At 44.8% G+C, this 16,560-nt stretch overlaps 1 protein-coding gene across 2 annotated transcripts in view; it reads right to left on the reverse strand.

Moving 5' to 3' along the window:
* Positions 1-15,975, reverse strand: part of FLT4 (fms related receptor tyrosine kinase 4) — an 84,305-nt gene extending 68,330 nt beyond the window's left edge. Inside the window, exon 1 of one of the 2 annotated variants that reach the window (XM_053376961.1) lies at positions 15,488-15,975. In XM_053376961.1, coding sequence (XP_053232936.1) covers positions 15,488-15,545 — 58 coding nt within the window. In that variant the 5' untranslated portion in view covers positions 15,546-15,975. The remainder of the gene's footprint in view (positions 1-15,487) is intronic. The other variant, XM_053376960.1, reaches the window with a different exon arrangement.
* Between the last annotated feature and the right edge of the window lie 585 nt (positions 15,976-16,560).

Consider the following 16,560-nt stretch of genomic DNA (forward strand, 5'->3'; position numbering starts at 1 on the left):
AGTATACTAAATATGCATGTAAACAAATAAATCCACACCAGAGGCACACAATCCATTTATATTGTGTACTATTTTTATAGGATCAGTGCCAATATCCTTTTTCTGTTTCTCACATGAGGGCATCTGACAGTATCCCATGTGTGCTCCACATGGGGTTAATTTTAAGTCTTCCATCACTGTCTTGCCCCGTCTCATACAAGATTAATTGCTAACACCCTCACTTTTAGAAATGTATAGCTAATGTATAGCTAATAGTCACACTTTTGCCATAATTTACAAGGTGTTGATTATAACAAGGTCAAGTCTGCCCACCCATTCAGAGTTAATCATGCCGAGAGTTAGTCCAGAGTCTTTGTTTATCCCAAGTGATGATAAACAAAATAAGTAAAGGATTAGTTAATGTCCTCCAACCTGCTCCACATGGTATTAATTAAACTGTGAGCTCCCAGACCTATCCTAAAATAGTTCCTAACACGGGCAATGTCCAGCTCCTTTCCAAAGTGGAATCTACTCCACAACGACAATATAGAGAAGTTTTAAGATAAACGGTCACCATTAAATTAAAATTCTGGGAGAAAAAAACCACTGAAATGTTGTAAAGTCTACTCATTAACTAATTAAATAAGTATCTCAATATAAGCAATGCTTTGAAGATATGGAATGAAGATTAGAGCTTTTCCCAGCTAAATGACACTTAGAAATAATTTGTGGTCTGGAAAAAAATAAAACTGTATTTATACAAATAAAGAAAAGCACAAAACCTCTAGGTGGAACTTCAGAACATCCAGTGTTGTAAGCAGCAATATTCACAACTTTCCCTGCTCAGAAAGCATAGAGGGCAGGTTTTAATCATCTCACTTTAGATCTCTTTTGCTGAAGATGCCAGCCTCCAGAAACATTCTTCATTAGCTTCAGCTTCTAGGCCATCTTCAAGGGCAGCTCCCCATATAGCACATTGCAGCAGTCCAAGCAGAAAGTCACTACCACATGGAGAAGTGAGGACATTCTCAGCCTAGGAATGACTACAGCTGATGTACTAGCCTAAGGTTGACATAAGCAGGCCTAGTCACAGAAACCACTTGGGACTGCAGTGACAAGCTGAAATCCAGAAGTACTCCCAGAGTCCTAAACTTTTGCTGGAGTGCAACCCCTCCCAGAATAGGCCATCCACCTAATTCAAGGACATGTACTTATCCTTTGTTTTGGTGTATATGGCGACTAACTAGGTGGCCTAAATGAGAGCCCAAACAAATTTGAGAGCTGCTTCCTCTGGCAATGTAGGCCTTACAGAGCAGATGCAGCATCCTAAAGCTGGGCTCCTCAAAGTTTGTCATAAAGGACCCTCCTTAAAATAACAAAGGGTGGATGCAGATGGCAGTCAACTTCAGAGTTGGAATTGTCATTGTAGTTTGGGGATGCATGGGCAGATAAAGGAAGGGAAAGGGAAGGTGTCAGTTGGGTATCAGTGCTTTAATGTCCCCAAAGAATGAGGTTTGCGGAAGCTAGAAGTCCACATCAATAACTGGCAGAGGTGGCAGCTCCTTTGACCTTTCGGATTAACAATAAAGACATGCAGCACCTGACTACTGCATAGACACCCAAGTTATACTGACGGATATGACAATACATCATGCTGGGCAAGATGAAACACAACTGAAAGGAATTGGTTACTGGGCTGAGTGAGCAGATGTCATATTTCTCAAACCTACCAGCTGCCCATATATTCTCTGGGAGGCCTGTCTCCCATCTGAAAACTGTGAAACTATTGGTTAAATATAGCTACTAGAACAACATGGTGAAATTTGGTCTCAGCTCTTAATACTTTAGGGCAAGAGTATGGGGAAGGGAGGCAGATATTTTAATGCTGTACATGAAACTGTCATGAAACCACTAGATCAAAATGGGCCATGCCAAGAATCTAGGAGTGCCTGTTTTATGGAGTTGGGATATTTTGAAATATGATATAATAATATGGGAAATCTGGCAACTCTAATTGTTCCTTGAGACAACATTATTATAGTTGGAGAAAGAGACCAGAATCAGTTTGCCTGTTTAGGTTCTTCAAAACTACAGCAACAAAAACCCCACCCCTCCTGGGACTGTCTTGGGAGATAAACAGAATGAAAAAACCTTACAAATGCCAAATTTCCGGGGGCGGGGGGGGGGGAGTCTGAGGCCCTTTATTCAGAGCCAATAGTGCAAAAAGAACAAAAAGCAGTACAGCACCTTAAAGGACAACAAATTTATTACAGCATAAGTTTTTGTGGACTACAGTCCACTTCATCAGATGCATTGACAGGATAACACTTCATGCACCTGAACTCAAAAGCTTATGCTATAATAAAGTTGTCACAAGACTTTGCTGTTTTTGCTAAAGAAAACTAACATCCCTACTCCTGTGGAAATTGTTACAGTGGAACACACCACCACAGGCAGTTCATTTATTCTTACAAAACTCAGGCAGAATTAAAACAAGGATTAAAATCCATAGCCTGAATTTGGCTGGTGAACTTATGTGCTCTCATGCCAATAGAAAATGCTACTAAGAAATCTAAGGGAGGTATCAGAATGCTCAGGGCGACCCCAAAGTTTGCCAAAGTACAAACAATATTTAAAAGTCCACAAATACCAAAATGGGGCAACCCCATGCCCCCAAACAGCTCAATGCAGACTAAGCATGCTCCATGATCATCAGGAGCCATGGAATGTTGAATGTCAATTGGAAAAGAAAAATGGAAAACCAAGAATGGAAGAGTGAGAAAGAGTTGGCTTGCTTGAGCCCTTAGCAGAGTTTAGGAAGCTGGAGGAAGACATGGTTAACTGGCTGGCTGGCCCCCTTCCTCAACAGGAACGCTACTGTTAGAGGTGTGTGAGAGAAAATATATTGCAACGTTTTGTTGTAGGTCTCATTTATACACCTAATTTCTCAACACTTATAAAGACTACATTGCAAGAAGGAGATGGGTAGCCCTGCATTTCTTGCTTGCTCCAAGTGCTATAGAGCTCTTGTTGCCTTTCCTGTTTGTTCATTTCCTGTAGAATGGAGCTGAACCCAGCAATACCACACCCAGAAAAAGGTTGCATCCTGAGCCCTACAGCATTAGAACAGGCAACACATATCCTGGATATCCTTCCTTGCAGCAAAGCTTTTGGTAGGAATGCTAGGTTAGATGAGAAATGACAACCCCATGTTCACAATATCACCATGAGGTAGATCAATAAGTATAATTGTACTGGATAATTTGCTGTTTAACTATAGGTCAGTATAATTTTGTCAAAAAAATTTTTAAACCCACCACCATTGTTATTTTCAATTTACAATAAAAACATCAAACTTCCCCATGCAGGCCTATTATATAACCTATGCATTCTTCATAAAAATAACGTAACAGGAATTATAACTCACCCCTTCTCACCTGGCAGGGAGAGGGGGTGCCGTTTTGTGGTTTGCCTCAGGTTCCAAAACGTCTTGGGCAGCCCTGCAGTAAAGTGTACACAGGCAACCAAGATGTGACAGAACAATATAGCACTGATATCATAAGAGGCAGCACTACAAGCTGCAGCCTTTAGGAAGCCTGATGGCTGTGTGGCTGAGGAATATAACCTGACCTTTCTAACGCCTGGCCTTCCCTTGAAATATGCAGCATTACCGGCACATTGCTAGATATTATGAACAATATTTAGTGTTTAGAAAACAGTAGTGGGGAGGGGGTGCAGTGACACCTCTTCTTTCTAATATGTTTGCCATATGTGGAAGTCCTTGAAGTAAAATCAAAAGGCATAAGGAAACAGAGAGAGAGAGAACAGAAACCAGGCCTTGGCAAGTTGCCAGCTGCGTAGCGCCCTCTAGGACTTTGCTCAGGGAACAGCATCCGTTCCTTGGGTCCTCCTGGCTGTTTATCTGTCTGCCTTTCTCTCCAGCCCTCTCCAGGAAACTCTATCTCATCATTCCCCTCACTTTGCTTCAGCTTGACTTCCTGAGTTCTCTTGCCAGGTTTACCCTTCATCTTCCTCCACACCTCCCCCACACCATAACTGCTAGGCCATGTTTGCATTTCTCTCCCTGTCAGCTTTCCTTTCTCTCCCCCCTGCCACACCGCAGTGCCCTTTCCCTCCCCGGCTCCATCCTCTCAGAGAGGAGATGTCCTAGGCCAAAGTTAGCCTGTCAGGTAGCCACATGTCCGGCCTAGAGCCACCAGGTCAGCCAGGGCCACCCTGCAGGCCTCCTCTCGGATCTGGGCTGTCAGCAGCCTTTCCATCCCTCTGCTGAGCTCAATATGTGCTGCTTTTAAGTTAGAGGGGCAGGGTGCTCTTTGCACATCTGACAGCACGTGTTTCCTTTTGGATCTGGCCTGCCAACAACTGATGGCAATGGGGCTAGCCATCTCTTTCTCTAGGACTGCCAGTTCTCTTTAGTTACATTCACCCCATACTTTCAAAGCACTCTTTGCACCACACATGGAGAATCCTGGGAGCTGGTGCTGGGAACTGTAGGTCTGTGAGCTCAGTGCCTTTACCAAACTACAGTTCCCAGGATTCTTTGTGGAAAACCATTACCATTAAAGCTGAATAAGTACTTTAAATATAGGTGTGGCCTTTTTCGATCAGTGTTCCTGTGACTTCTTTTAACAGCTGCCTGACACAGAAACCTAACAGGAGATACTTCATATCTCCATATTGGGAAACACTTCATCTGTTGAATTTGTTCACATCACAAAGGTGTGAAAAATGCTCGAGCACTTACAGAGAGGTGAGGAGGTGCCATCCCTGGTTTGGTCCTTGATTACTTTCATTACTTTTGAGTTACTGGCTAAATTTATAGCCTTTGAAACAGACCATTTCCCCCCAATGTGCAAACATTATTCCCTATTTAGGTTTATAAATGCATTACAGTTTTCTTGAATTCTCTGGTGGAGAGATGAGCTATAATCATAGCAGTATAGAGAGCAGGAAATGGATGGAAAATGCTTTGATCATATAATTAATTCTTAAAGCAATGCATATCTAATATTTTATTCTGCAGCCTCCCAGGATTGAAGTACTTCAGTTACCTCCCCCTTTAATAAAACAATCAAATAGTGCAACCTTTGCAGAGTACAAATCCTGATGATTACAAGTTCAAAGAGACAGTCAATGAATCTGCACAGATACCTCAGGCATCTTAAAACTACTAATAATAATCACAGGCAGGCATGAAATTCATTTTGTCCCTCAAACAAAAAAGATGTCCATTGAAATGCCATGCTATGACTTTCTCAACAGGCTACTTGTGTTCAGATCAATCATATTTTCATAGTTAGAACTTCAAGTTGAAAATATTTTTTTATAAATGGTTTGCAGGCCATCATAAATCGCCAATTTTTTTTTTAAAAAAATTCTAATTCTACTGATTGTTGTTTTCCTATTTAAAATTGTTTCCATACACAATAACTCAAACTCCAGAGGTACTCACAAGTAGAATACAATAGCAGGGAAATGTTTATATATGCTAATGACTCAATTAAGGATGGTAATTACTAACAAAGATGTTGTACTTAATAACTGAGTGTGCTTGAAAGGGGTTGAAAATCAGATGAACTAGCTGGTCTCATTCATTCAAGATGTAGCAGAAAGGTATAGGGAAATCCACAACAGTGTGGTCTCCAAAAACTCTATAATCTGTTGTGTTGATGAATTAATTGGACACCTGGTTTGGATAGAACACTAAACCACAATTTAGTGTTATAAAAATGGGCCTAGTCTGGGCCCATGTACCCCCTACTGGTATGGGTACCCTGGGCCCATGTACCCCCTACTGCAGCTGCAAGGAGGAATTTAGAAACTTTCATTTCTACCAATCTGCTGTATCAGCGATGGATCTGAATCTTTTTCTCAAAGCTTGGTGGTTTGTATGGTAAAGCGGATGATACAGTCTCTCTTCTCTTAAAACATTATAAAACTGTAAATTTAGTGCAAGCAGGAACTTTAGCCATTGATTTTTAATCAAACTTGTCAGACCCAACACATATTTTTGCACTTGGGCAGGTAGCATAGAGCTTGCGCAAGACCACATTTATTTATGATTCCTTTTATCTACTCTTGCAATAAAACATGTTTTCATTGGGATTGGGGAAGGGGTTAGTGAGAGGTCAATGCTCTAAGCAATCTTTCCAATTCATAGCAATACTAGCTAAACAGCAGCTAAGCCAGAGTCTCCAGTCTATTACAAAGAAAGTATTACATTTCTCTTCCAGCCCCCCAAATTAAAAGAATATATTCCAATGCTAGCTAATTTCAAGCCATCTCCTACGGATAAATTCTTTGAAATGCCACCCAGTCTTGTTATTGCTGTTGAGGACAGAGAGCTAGGGATTCAGTCGGCATTAGATTTTATTTGTCTAACCAGCTGGGGGTGGGGAGGGAGCTGTAAATACTGGGAAATGCCAAGCCCTGGGAGCACAGTCCTTGTCTGACTCTGCCACTGAACTGCAAAGTCAGGAGCAAGCAGAATGCCAAAGCTACATATCAGCATGAGGCAGTGGATGCTCATTCTTCGAGAATGAGGAAGGCACAAGGAAAGGTACTAACTTTAAAACACACACACACACGTTTTCCTCCCAAATATATTTTGGACAATACTTTGGGCAAAGCACCTCTTTCAAATACATCTCTACTCTCATTCCTTTCGGTAAATCTTACCCTGCTCCCTTCATTTGTATTCTTATCTCAAGGATATTTTCCCTGGAATATTAATACCAGCAGAAACAGAGCCAACTCAGGACATTTTGCTGCCCAAAAGTGGAGCAATAAATGGACACACACACACTCAAATCAAGGTGCATAGTATCCAAAGCCAACCAAGTTATTGGGTATCTGAGGCAGAAAATCTCAAAAGCAAGTCTCCCCTTTCCTGGCAGTAAAAATAGAATAACAAACTAAACAGAGAGAAGGCAGGTTCGGGTTAGGTGTAAAGGGATGGGGATGGGTTTAGTGCCAGGTGTAAGATGAGAGGGGTTGAAAAGGGGAGGTGGTCAGGCAGGGGTTGGTGAGCAACCAAAACAGTGGTGCAGTCCCTAGTATACAGGCAATCCTCGTTTTTTTGGGGGGGGTTACATCCCACATCCTCCCATGTGTTGGCAGAGCACACATAAGCCTGCTCTGCCCGTACCCCATTCCGCCCCTTTTTGTGATGTCTTTATGACATTTTGGGGTATTTCCAGGTTCGGTGCTGTGCGTGTGCACATGTCATTCGGGCCACATAAATTGGTTGTTGCCTGTATAAATAAAAATATAAAGGATGATCCAACCGATAAAATAAATATCATTTTATTATCAGGGGCCAGGATACTGTTTAGGGGATTTTGTTGCAGGGGGGTTGCTGCTGTTGTTGATATTAGTTTTTTATATCTTTATACTGGATCTTATGATTTATGTGGAAATTGTTCAGTTTGGTTGTGTACTTTTTGATGTTTTGTTTATTGTTTATAACTACTATTCTTATGTTTGTAGTTTTGCATTTTTTATATGTTGTAATCTGCTTCGTGCATACTTTTAACTATGGAAAGATGGCATGCAAATAAAATGATTGATCAGAAAATCAAATAACAAGGCTGAAACATTTGGTTCTCAAATCGCATATGTACTTGAATTGTACATTTTATAATTTGCAATATAGGCATGTGGAGGAAGGATAACTAAATCCTTGTATACTTTGGCCCTAATACAGTCAGGCTTATTAGGCTTAGCCATGACTAAACTTGACCCACTTATTTCAACAGGACTAAAATACAGCTATTTCCTCCTCTAGATTTAGGGCCTATATTCCATAAGAGCCTTGGCTGTCCACATCATCTCAGTTTTACCTGTGGAAACAGTGCAGTTTCAACTTACTAATGTGCAATTTCTGAAAACTTCTGGTTTGCCAAACGTTTTACATACCCCAGGCCCTTGCAGTGATTCTTGGAATTTTCATTCTCAATTTCAATCAGCCAACAGTCCCTCGGACGTCATTGAGTGCAGAACAAGAAATTTAGGATTTAGCCTAGTAATAAAAACTTCCTTCCTTCTTTCTGTGGAACACTCTGCGGGGCATTCCTATGTTCCTTTCTGCTCTGTCTACATCTCTTGAGACTAGACCCATCAGCTATTCTGGTTGATCACCCTTATTCCTTCCTGCAGGTGCTGCTAGGGTGGAAATGAGGAAAGATTTAAAACTGCAAGGAAAACAGAACAACCAGCAAGTTGGAGCAAATATGGTTACTCTTTGGAATAGGCCGTAGGCTCTTCCAAAATACGTAGGCTATGTACATATTAGTGACTTAAAACACAATGAGACATGCCCGCCTGCTGCATTTCAAGTTGCATTTGCCTGGCAAGGATATATTCATCCAATGCACTACAATCAAGAACTACATGATAGATATGGATTGTGGCTAATGTCAGGTGTACCTCCAGAATGAGAGCACACTGGAGCCAGGGTAATGTGCGCGCAGCCATTGTTGGACATAACAGTCACTTATTTCCATGTTGCCTTTTAGAGGTTTATTCAGAAGACATTCAGAAGACATCTTAAGGCAGCCCTGTTCAGGGAAGTTTTTAATGTGTGATAATTTAGTGTACTTTTGGTTTCTGTGGAAGCCACCCAGAGTGGCTGGGGAAACCCAGCCAGATGGGCGGGGTACAAATAATAAATTTATTATTATTATTATTATTATTATTATTATTATTATTATTATTATTGCAACTCAAATAATCCTGTGCACTGTTAATACATAAAATCGGGGTATATGTACAGTTTAACTCAGCAAGCAAAGTCAACAGTGATGCAGCAGCGGGTATTTACAGAGGAGAATCAGAGGCTGGAAGTGCTTAGCCCTTCCCTACAACCATTCTCCTGGACTTGTTGCTTGACTGATGGGCTATTGCATGGCCTTGGAGCCACCTGGGCAAAGCAAAGAGAGCTGGGAGCTGGGAGAGAAAGAGAGGGGTGGGGAACTGGTGGGAGAGAAGGGTTATGGGGGACATTGGTGAGCTGAAAATGTTTAAGCACTCACTCTTGCCCAGTAACACTCCCTTGCTAATGCCCTGCCTATCCATGCATTAACGGTATTAGGCAAACTGGGAAACTGTGTTTGCCTACTAATGTGCAGTTTACAATTCTGGAGCCAGAAAAACCAACATTTGGTGAACGACATGAGTTATGCTAATTGGATATGTTTGCAAAATTGCATGCCCCATCTTGTCTTGTTTTAAATCCAGAGTAACTTTGCCCTCTTCAGTGAAGTGGAAATTGGAGCATGTTTCCTATCTCTTATTTCAAGCAGCCTTTCTTGGTTTTTGTTTTAAATGTATCAGTCACCACATGCAAAATTAAACCACTGACACAGAAATGCTTAAGCTTCAAGTCACAGTTGGGCAAACACTGGTGATCATTAGGATGTCCACAATGAATTTCACCATAGCTACCCCCCAAATCATCAGTGCTTGCCTAGTTCTGACCTAGCTCTCATGGAGCATGTTGCTCCATGAAAAAATGGCAGAAGTCAATACAAATATAGTGGAGTTCCTTTTATTGGAAATATATTTACTTCAGCACTTCTAATACGGGTTTGTTTTGTATGTAACTGTAAACCTAGACTCTAGTACACAGATCATATCAAAGCACCATGTATGGTGAAAATACACGTCCGAATGTTTTGTTCATGCTGCTTGTACACAGATTCCTTCTTGACTGCCTCTCACTTCTGACAAGCCCTGCGTCACCATGTACCATGCCATTGTTATTGCTGGCCTTGCTGACACATTGTCACCATAAGTCAGTGGAAAACTCTGCCCGGGCCTGGACTCCAGCCAGAAGGCTCTACTCCAGGATCCCCCTTTCCCCTCTCCCCATGAACTCCTCCCTGAGTCAGCTGGCTCAACCGCCCACAGAAAGGGGAAAAAAACACCTCCTTGAAAGACGTCATCATTTCATTGTTGGATTATTTTCAGACTAGAAATGCAGCGTGATTTGTGTACAAGTAAGTGAGCAGATCAACACACTGAAGTGCAGATACTTTCTCCCCCTGGAAAATATATATTAAATGGCCAGTGTCAATCATGCCTGAGTTGACCGGGCATGCTGTTCTCCTCCCCCATCCTCACCAAAATGAAAACTGACCCATTGCCTACCTAGACACCCATCATAAAGGGGTCCCTGAACTGTTATCAGGCTATGACAGTTTCCGCCATCGGATTCCTCCTGCCCATCAGGAAAGCTAAATAAGGACCGCAGTTCAGGCGGCTGCAGGAAGAGGGGAAATGCAGGACATCCGGCCCAGCTGCCAATTTTTCCTTTCCCATGAACCACTGCTGACCTCCGCCAGCAAAGGCTTGGACATCATGCCTGGCATCATAGCTAAGCATCTTCACTTAACTCTTTGCAGGCTACCTGTTAAAAGCCAGGGACCTGCAGATACCTGGATTAATCATAGTGCGTGACTCAGTTTTACATAAAGTTCAGATCTCTGGCACAGTTTGATCTCTATAATGTATCACCCAACTTCAGTTCAGTGCATGCCTATCTCAGCAGTGTATAAATTTAACCCATTTGTAACAGCAAACAGTTGACTATGTACCTCTATTAAGTTCATGCCAGGAAGTTAAGCATATGCATGTCTTGAAAGCATTCAGTGATTATTTTATCTCCTTATAGACAGGTTTACAGTTGCTTGCCTATGTGACAACTATACTCACACACTTCCAGTATGCTGAACAGGTTATTTCCTATTATGAAGCTGACATCTGGTGAACTCTAGGTTTACTACTATGAAAAGGTAATCCCTGTATCCTTTAGAAACTTCCTAATGTCTAAAGATAAATTCCAGAAGGTCCACTCTCTTTTCTGTGAATAACATATTGGGTTATTATTTTTTCCTATCTGATCAGATAACTTGGGGTTTCTTATGGAGGAAAGGGGGATAAATCTTTGCTGTAAATTCATAACACAGATGGAGAGAAGTGAAGAGGCATTATTTATATAGGAGGAGTAACTGTGGAAAAGCAATACTGTTTAATATATTGGAAATAGTCAGGAGGGCAAGTGGATGACTACAGTTGCAGAATGTGAGGGGGGCAGATTCAATAAGTTAGTTCGCCAGGTTCTGCCCTTATTGCATTACACAACTTTGCATTCTTTCTTGTCTCTCCAGTGACTGGTGATTCATGATATCCTTGTGATTTTGCAGCAATATTATCTTTGTCTCTTTTTTATGAAGGGCATCAATGGACTGTAGCACAATAACTGGAATTCCATTTGGACACTTGCTAGCTTGTTTTGGATTTTCCATCATCTCTTGGTTTGGCCTCACTGCCAAGTAGCCACAACTGTGCTGAGCTGGCTTTGAATGTCTTAGTCAAGTGTAACATGAGAAGGCTATTGCAAGAAGAAGAAGAAAACTAAAAGGACTGAGGAATTATAAGGTGGGACGGTGGACTGGAAATCTCCCTTTGTAAGCTGTCTGCACGCACAATAGGAGCATAGGAAGTCAGACCATTACAGCCTACACTGTATTGTCTACACTGACTAATAATGACTCTCCAGAGTTTTTGACTTTTTCTGACTTTTACCAGCCCTACTGGTAAAGTGTGTGGGGACTTTCTGGATGCAAAGCATGTGAGTATATGTAGACTTATTATTGTGAGGGGGTAGAAATCAGGGGCATAGCAAGGGGGTGCGGTAGGTACGGTCCACCACAGGTGTCCCCACTGAAGGGGGTGACAAAATGGCGGGTGGCACTCACTGCAGGGCCTGCAGCATGCCCGAGCCACGCATCTCAGACACCTACAGGCTCCACAATGTCTGCCCACTGCCTCCCCCCACCAGTTGTAGGGTGGCTGAGGCCCTGGCCCCCGTGGTGCGCCCCATCCCTATGGGCGCTGCGTGCCCCATCCCATCCCCTCCATGGGTGCCGGGTGCCCTGCCCCATCCCTATGGGTGCCGCACTCCCCGTGCCGTCCCTATGGGCGGCTTGCCCCGCCCCTATGGGTGCACCACCCCAGGTGCCAGAGAGGCTTCCTGTGCCGCTGGGTAGAACCAGGCTTAAAACACAGAGCCAGCCTCGGCGCTGAGCCTGGCTGTGTCCTTTTAATGACGAGGCACTTTGGAGGAGCAATGCTACCACTGCGATTCATTAAGCACCATTACAGTTTTGACCTTAGGAGAAATCCACCAATGGGACTAACACAACCTACCTCATTAGCAGCTTGAAATAAGAAACAAAGCTTTAAGATAGCCAGAGGCAATAAAAATCCTGGGATTAATTTAAACAGTCACTGGATATCAGAGCAGCTGCAGAAGTATTTCTATGCCCACAGAGGAGAAATTATGATCGTGCTGCAATCCATCGGAATGCCTAGCACCAAGTCCCAAGCTACAAGGAGCAGGGGGTATCTGTTTAACACATTGTGTCAAGCGTCGTCCTTGCAGCAGGTGCTGCGGCAATTGGGGATCTATCGGGGAAAAGTGCGGCAATAATATATTCCATATGCCCTCTGCAATCATGTCAGCATGCTCCACTACGTCTGCTACAAGGATTTGTCTGCCTCCCTCAGCTACATTCCTGGAAGCGGTAGGTTTGAGTTTTACTTGGCCTCGTGCCAAAAGGATGCTTTTAGCACTCTCACTGTAAATGGAGACTTGATCCATGGAGCCAGGCGAGTCAGTATGATCTGCAGTCCAGCTATGTACTGCAGGCCGAACAAATTGGTGCACCCTTAACCAAGTGGCTGGATGGGCCTGAGGAGAACCGACTGTGCCTGTTTATTTACAACTTATCATACAAAATAAGGAGCCAGCAAAGAATGGGCCTTGTCCCATGCTGGTATGCATTGGCATAGTGTGGGTTGCCAGTGCCCAGGGCTGACAAGGGAGGGAAGGAGGGAGGGAAAAGGACAGAGTACGCATGCACATTCCTAATGACACCCATGGCACCAGGAGATCACAGCCGCAGAGATTAAGAAAAGAGAAATAATTCCGCTGCCTGGAGAGGACACTTCCTGGTTTACATGGAGAAGCCATTTTCAACAGAACTCAGCAATGGAAGCATGCAGCTGTATTGAGGCAGCACCGGGTGTTGAAATGTTGCACCTCTAAGAATTTTGCACCTGGGACAACCACCCCTGTGATTCCCCCCCCCACTATACCACTACTGCCAGGGAGATCTGCAGTCCAACAGCATCTAAAAGGCCACAGTTTAGACATCCCTATTATAAAGAGCCCAAATACAGGAGTCTGTAAACCTGCTCACTCAAATCACAAAACTTAACATTTCTTAACATTATGTGTCATCTCTCCTGCTTTAGCCTCTCAATAACCCAGTGAGATAGGACAGGCTGACAAAGTGACCGGCTAAAATCACCTGCCCCACCCCTGAACTATGGTGCAATACTGTCTGGATGTAAAAGGAAATATTTACAAATCAAAGCTAAGTATGCCAATAGTGGCACCTGATCATCAGACATTCATGATAGCATAAGAGACAGAGAAAGAGTGTTAAAGCTACTATAAAAAAATGTGTGCCATTGAAACTAATGTACTCCAAAGTCATCAGGTGAGCTTCATGGCTGAACATGGGTTTGAACATCACCACCATTGGTTTTCAGAACACATTCAAGCCCCTATGCCAGATTTATCTCACACCTGTTTATTCTTCATTCCTTTCTAGCTATTTGTTTAGGAAAGGCGGTGTTCTTAATCCACACTGCCCTCCTGCCTTACAGAAACTCTGATCCTTATGAAGGAAGAGTTATATCAACTCAGTTCTCTTTGTATCAGGACATGAAAAACCAAGCATGTGCACTGTGCTGCACTCCACGCCAGAGGCAGCAACCCAGTGTGTATTAGCCTTGTTCAGACCCATTAGGTTAGTAGGAGAAAGGTAACATCACCCACAAATAATTCATCACAGTGTCCAATTCCAGCTGCAAAGCACTATGCCTTAAAAGCACCTTTGCTGAGCAGCAGCTGTCTGGACTTGCAATGCGCATGGTGCTGCATTCTATACCTCTCAGATGCTTAAGACCCTGCTTTTAAATCACTTTTTTTGTGGAATAAACAATGCACCACAACAGTGATGAATCATGGAGCTGTGATGATAGAAAATGGTCTTACACTGCAAAAATTGATCTTACCGCATGCAAAGCTTCCTGCACTATGACTTTTGCTGTGGTCTCTTTGGTTCCTTATAGCCTCCCACCTGAACGCTAGCAAATCATGTGTCATAGTCCTCCTCCACAGAAACTTTTTCTGCATCTCAGCAAATGTTACCTACAACTTTATTTTATTAGTAGCTCTGACATGCAGGCAGACCACCTCCCTACTCCCAAGTCTGGCAGGCATCTCATGCAGTCTCAGCCAGTATAGATCTACTCAGAAGGAAAGTCCCACTCAGGGGTGCTAACTTGAATAAAATATTTGGGGGGAAGGTAAGCCCCACCCCACATAATCAATAGCAATATGCAGTGTGCACACACCATTTGAATGGCGATGTTGATCAATTGGGAGGGGGCTCCAATATTTTATTGGGGGAGGGTGAAGGGACCTCAGCCCCTAGGACTTGGCCCCTATGGTCCCACTTTGTTCACTTTGTGACTGCAGCCCTAGCGTTGGGCCAGTCAATGTGTTTTGGTAATAAATGCAGTAACTTGAACCAACTTATGTGTCTCGGTCTGCACATAGACTATATATCACAGCACACAAACAACAGGCAATGCATTAAAAAGGAAAAGAAAGGAAAAAACCAACACAAAGGCAGGATAAACTGTACAGGATCACACCAGAAGGCACTTCCTGAGGAACCAGCGCAGGTTTGATCCCTGTTGCGGGGTTAAACCAAAGGGATGTCTAAAGCCCCCTTTCCTGCCCGAACTTTGCGTGCAGCTGGAGGAAAAGATTAGTCACCCAAGAGTGCCCTCTGGTGGTTGAATGGCGCTCGGTCATCCAGCTGAAGTCGAAAAAGATGAACAAGTCGTCGAAGGAAGCGGGTACAGCACTACTAAGTTGGCAGATGCTTTGCCCGGAGAGCGGCGGAGTAGAACAAAAGAGGGAAAGGGATGAGAAAGGGAATGAAGGGACAGAGGAAGAGCGCACAGCTGGGGACTCAGAATCCAAAGAAGTGATAAAAGCGGGGAAAGCTGAAAAGTGGCAAATATTATCTAGAGAAGAAAGGGAGGCAAAAGGCAAGGTTGGGGACCGAGACCACGGAGAGCGTGCAAGTAGCAGCAGAAGGGCGAGAGGAGCCAGGGGATGCCCGTCCTCACCGGTGCCAGGCGGTTGCGAGCCGCTGGGGCAACTCCGCGCACGCGGGCGGAGGGAGCGCGGAGTTGCTGGGCTGGAGCTTTCCGCCCCGGTTCATCCCGCAGCCAGGCGATGCCCGCCGCCCCCCGCCCCGTCCCATCCCTTGCCAGCCCGCAGCAGCTGCGCGGCGCCGCCGGCGTGCGCTCCGTCGAAGGCGCGCCTGCGCTCACTCACCTGCTTCCGAGACGATGCCGATCCAGAGCCAGAAGGAGAGCGTGCACACTCTCTTCATTTCCAGCGAAGGGGCTGCGGCAGCAGGCGAAGCCACGTCTGGCAACGGGGGTTCCGCGGCTGCTTCTACTCGAGGGCCGGCGCAAGGCTGCGCCTCCTCCGTCCGCCTCAAGCAAAGCGGACGCGCTCACTCGATGCCTCGGGCGCGCTTCCCTTTCCTTTTCCTCCCGCTGCCGGGAGCAAATCCCGCTGGAGCGGCTTGGCCGAGTTTGCCCCGGCGCAGCAGCTCGGCGGGGAGCTGCTCCGTCTTTGCGCGAGGCAGCCCAGCCGGTGTGAGGGGCGGAAGGAAGGCGGGAAACGCGCGGCGGGGGCGGGGAGCGAAGGTGGCGGGCGGGCTGGTGGGCAAAGGGGGGAAAGTGTGAAGAAGGGGGACGACGACGAGAAGGGCACCGAGTGTGGGGTGGGGCTTGCTGGGTCGGAAAGCGGAGTTTCTCCCTCACCCGCCAAGGGATTGCTGCGGGAGAGGGGGTGGGCGTGGGGAGAGATAAAAGCTCTTCGACGACGGGTTGGGCAGGAGCGTTAAGGTGTGTGAGGGGAGCGCGCGCAATTAGAGCAAAATTGGCGGGGGGGGGGCCTGGACGGCGGGAGAAATCACGTCGCGAGTCATGATGGGCTCCCCGTGGGAGGCCGAGAAATTTGCTGAGGGAAGCGATGGACAGACGCAGCGTTGTGGGACGGGGGAAACGCGGCAAGGAGCAGGTGAGAGGCTCCACCACCGCCTTGCTATTATTATACAGTGGTACCTAACCCGAGATACCACTGTAAAGGCAAATGGATTCGTCAGGCAAAGGGGCGCGTCTGGAGTCTTCTCTTTTGAGGACGCCGGTTCTGTGTGCGCTTAACAACAACAACAACAACAACAACAACAACAACAACCACCAAACAACAACAACGGGACAATACCATAAATGAGCAATTTCCTGACACTGGCATTCGATGAGGGGAAAGCTTCACCTGTTGGATTTTATTTTATTTTTATTGCCGACGCTGCCCGTGTTAGAGAAGCAGGAGCTCTG

Source organism: Podarcis raffonei, chromosome 2 (genome assembly GCF_027172205.1).
Source record: "Podarcis raffonei isolate rPodRaf1 chromosome 2, rPodRaf1.pri, whole genome shotgun sequence".
Lineage (NCBI taxonomy): Eukaryota > Metazoa > Chordata > Lepidosauria > Squamata > Lacertidae > Podarcis > Podarcis raffonei.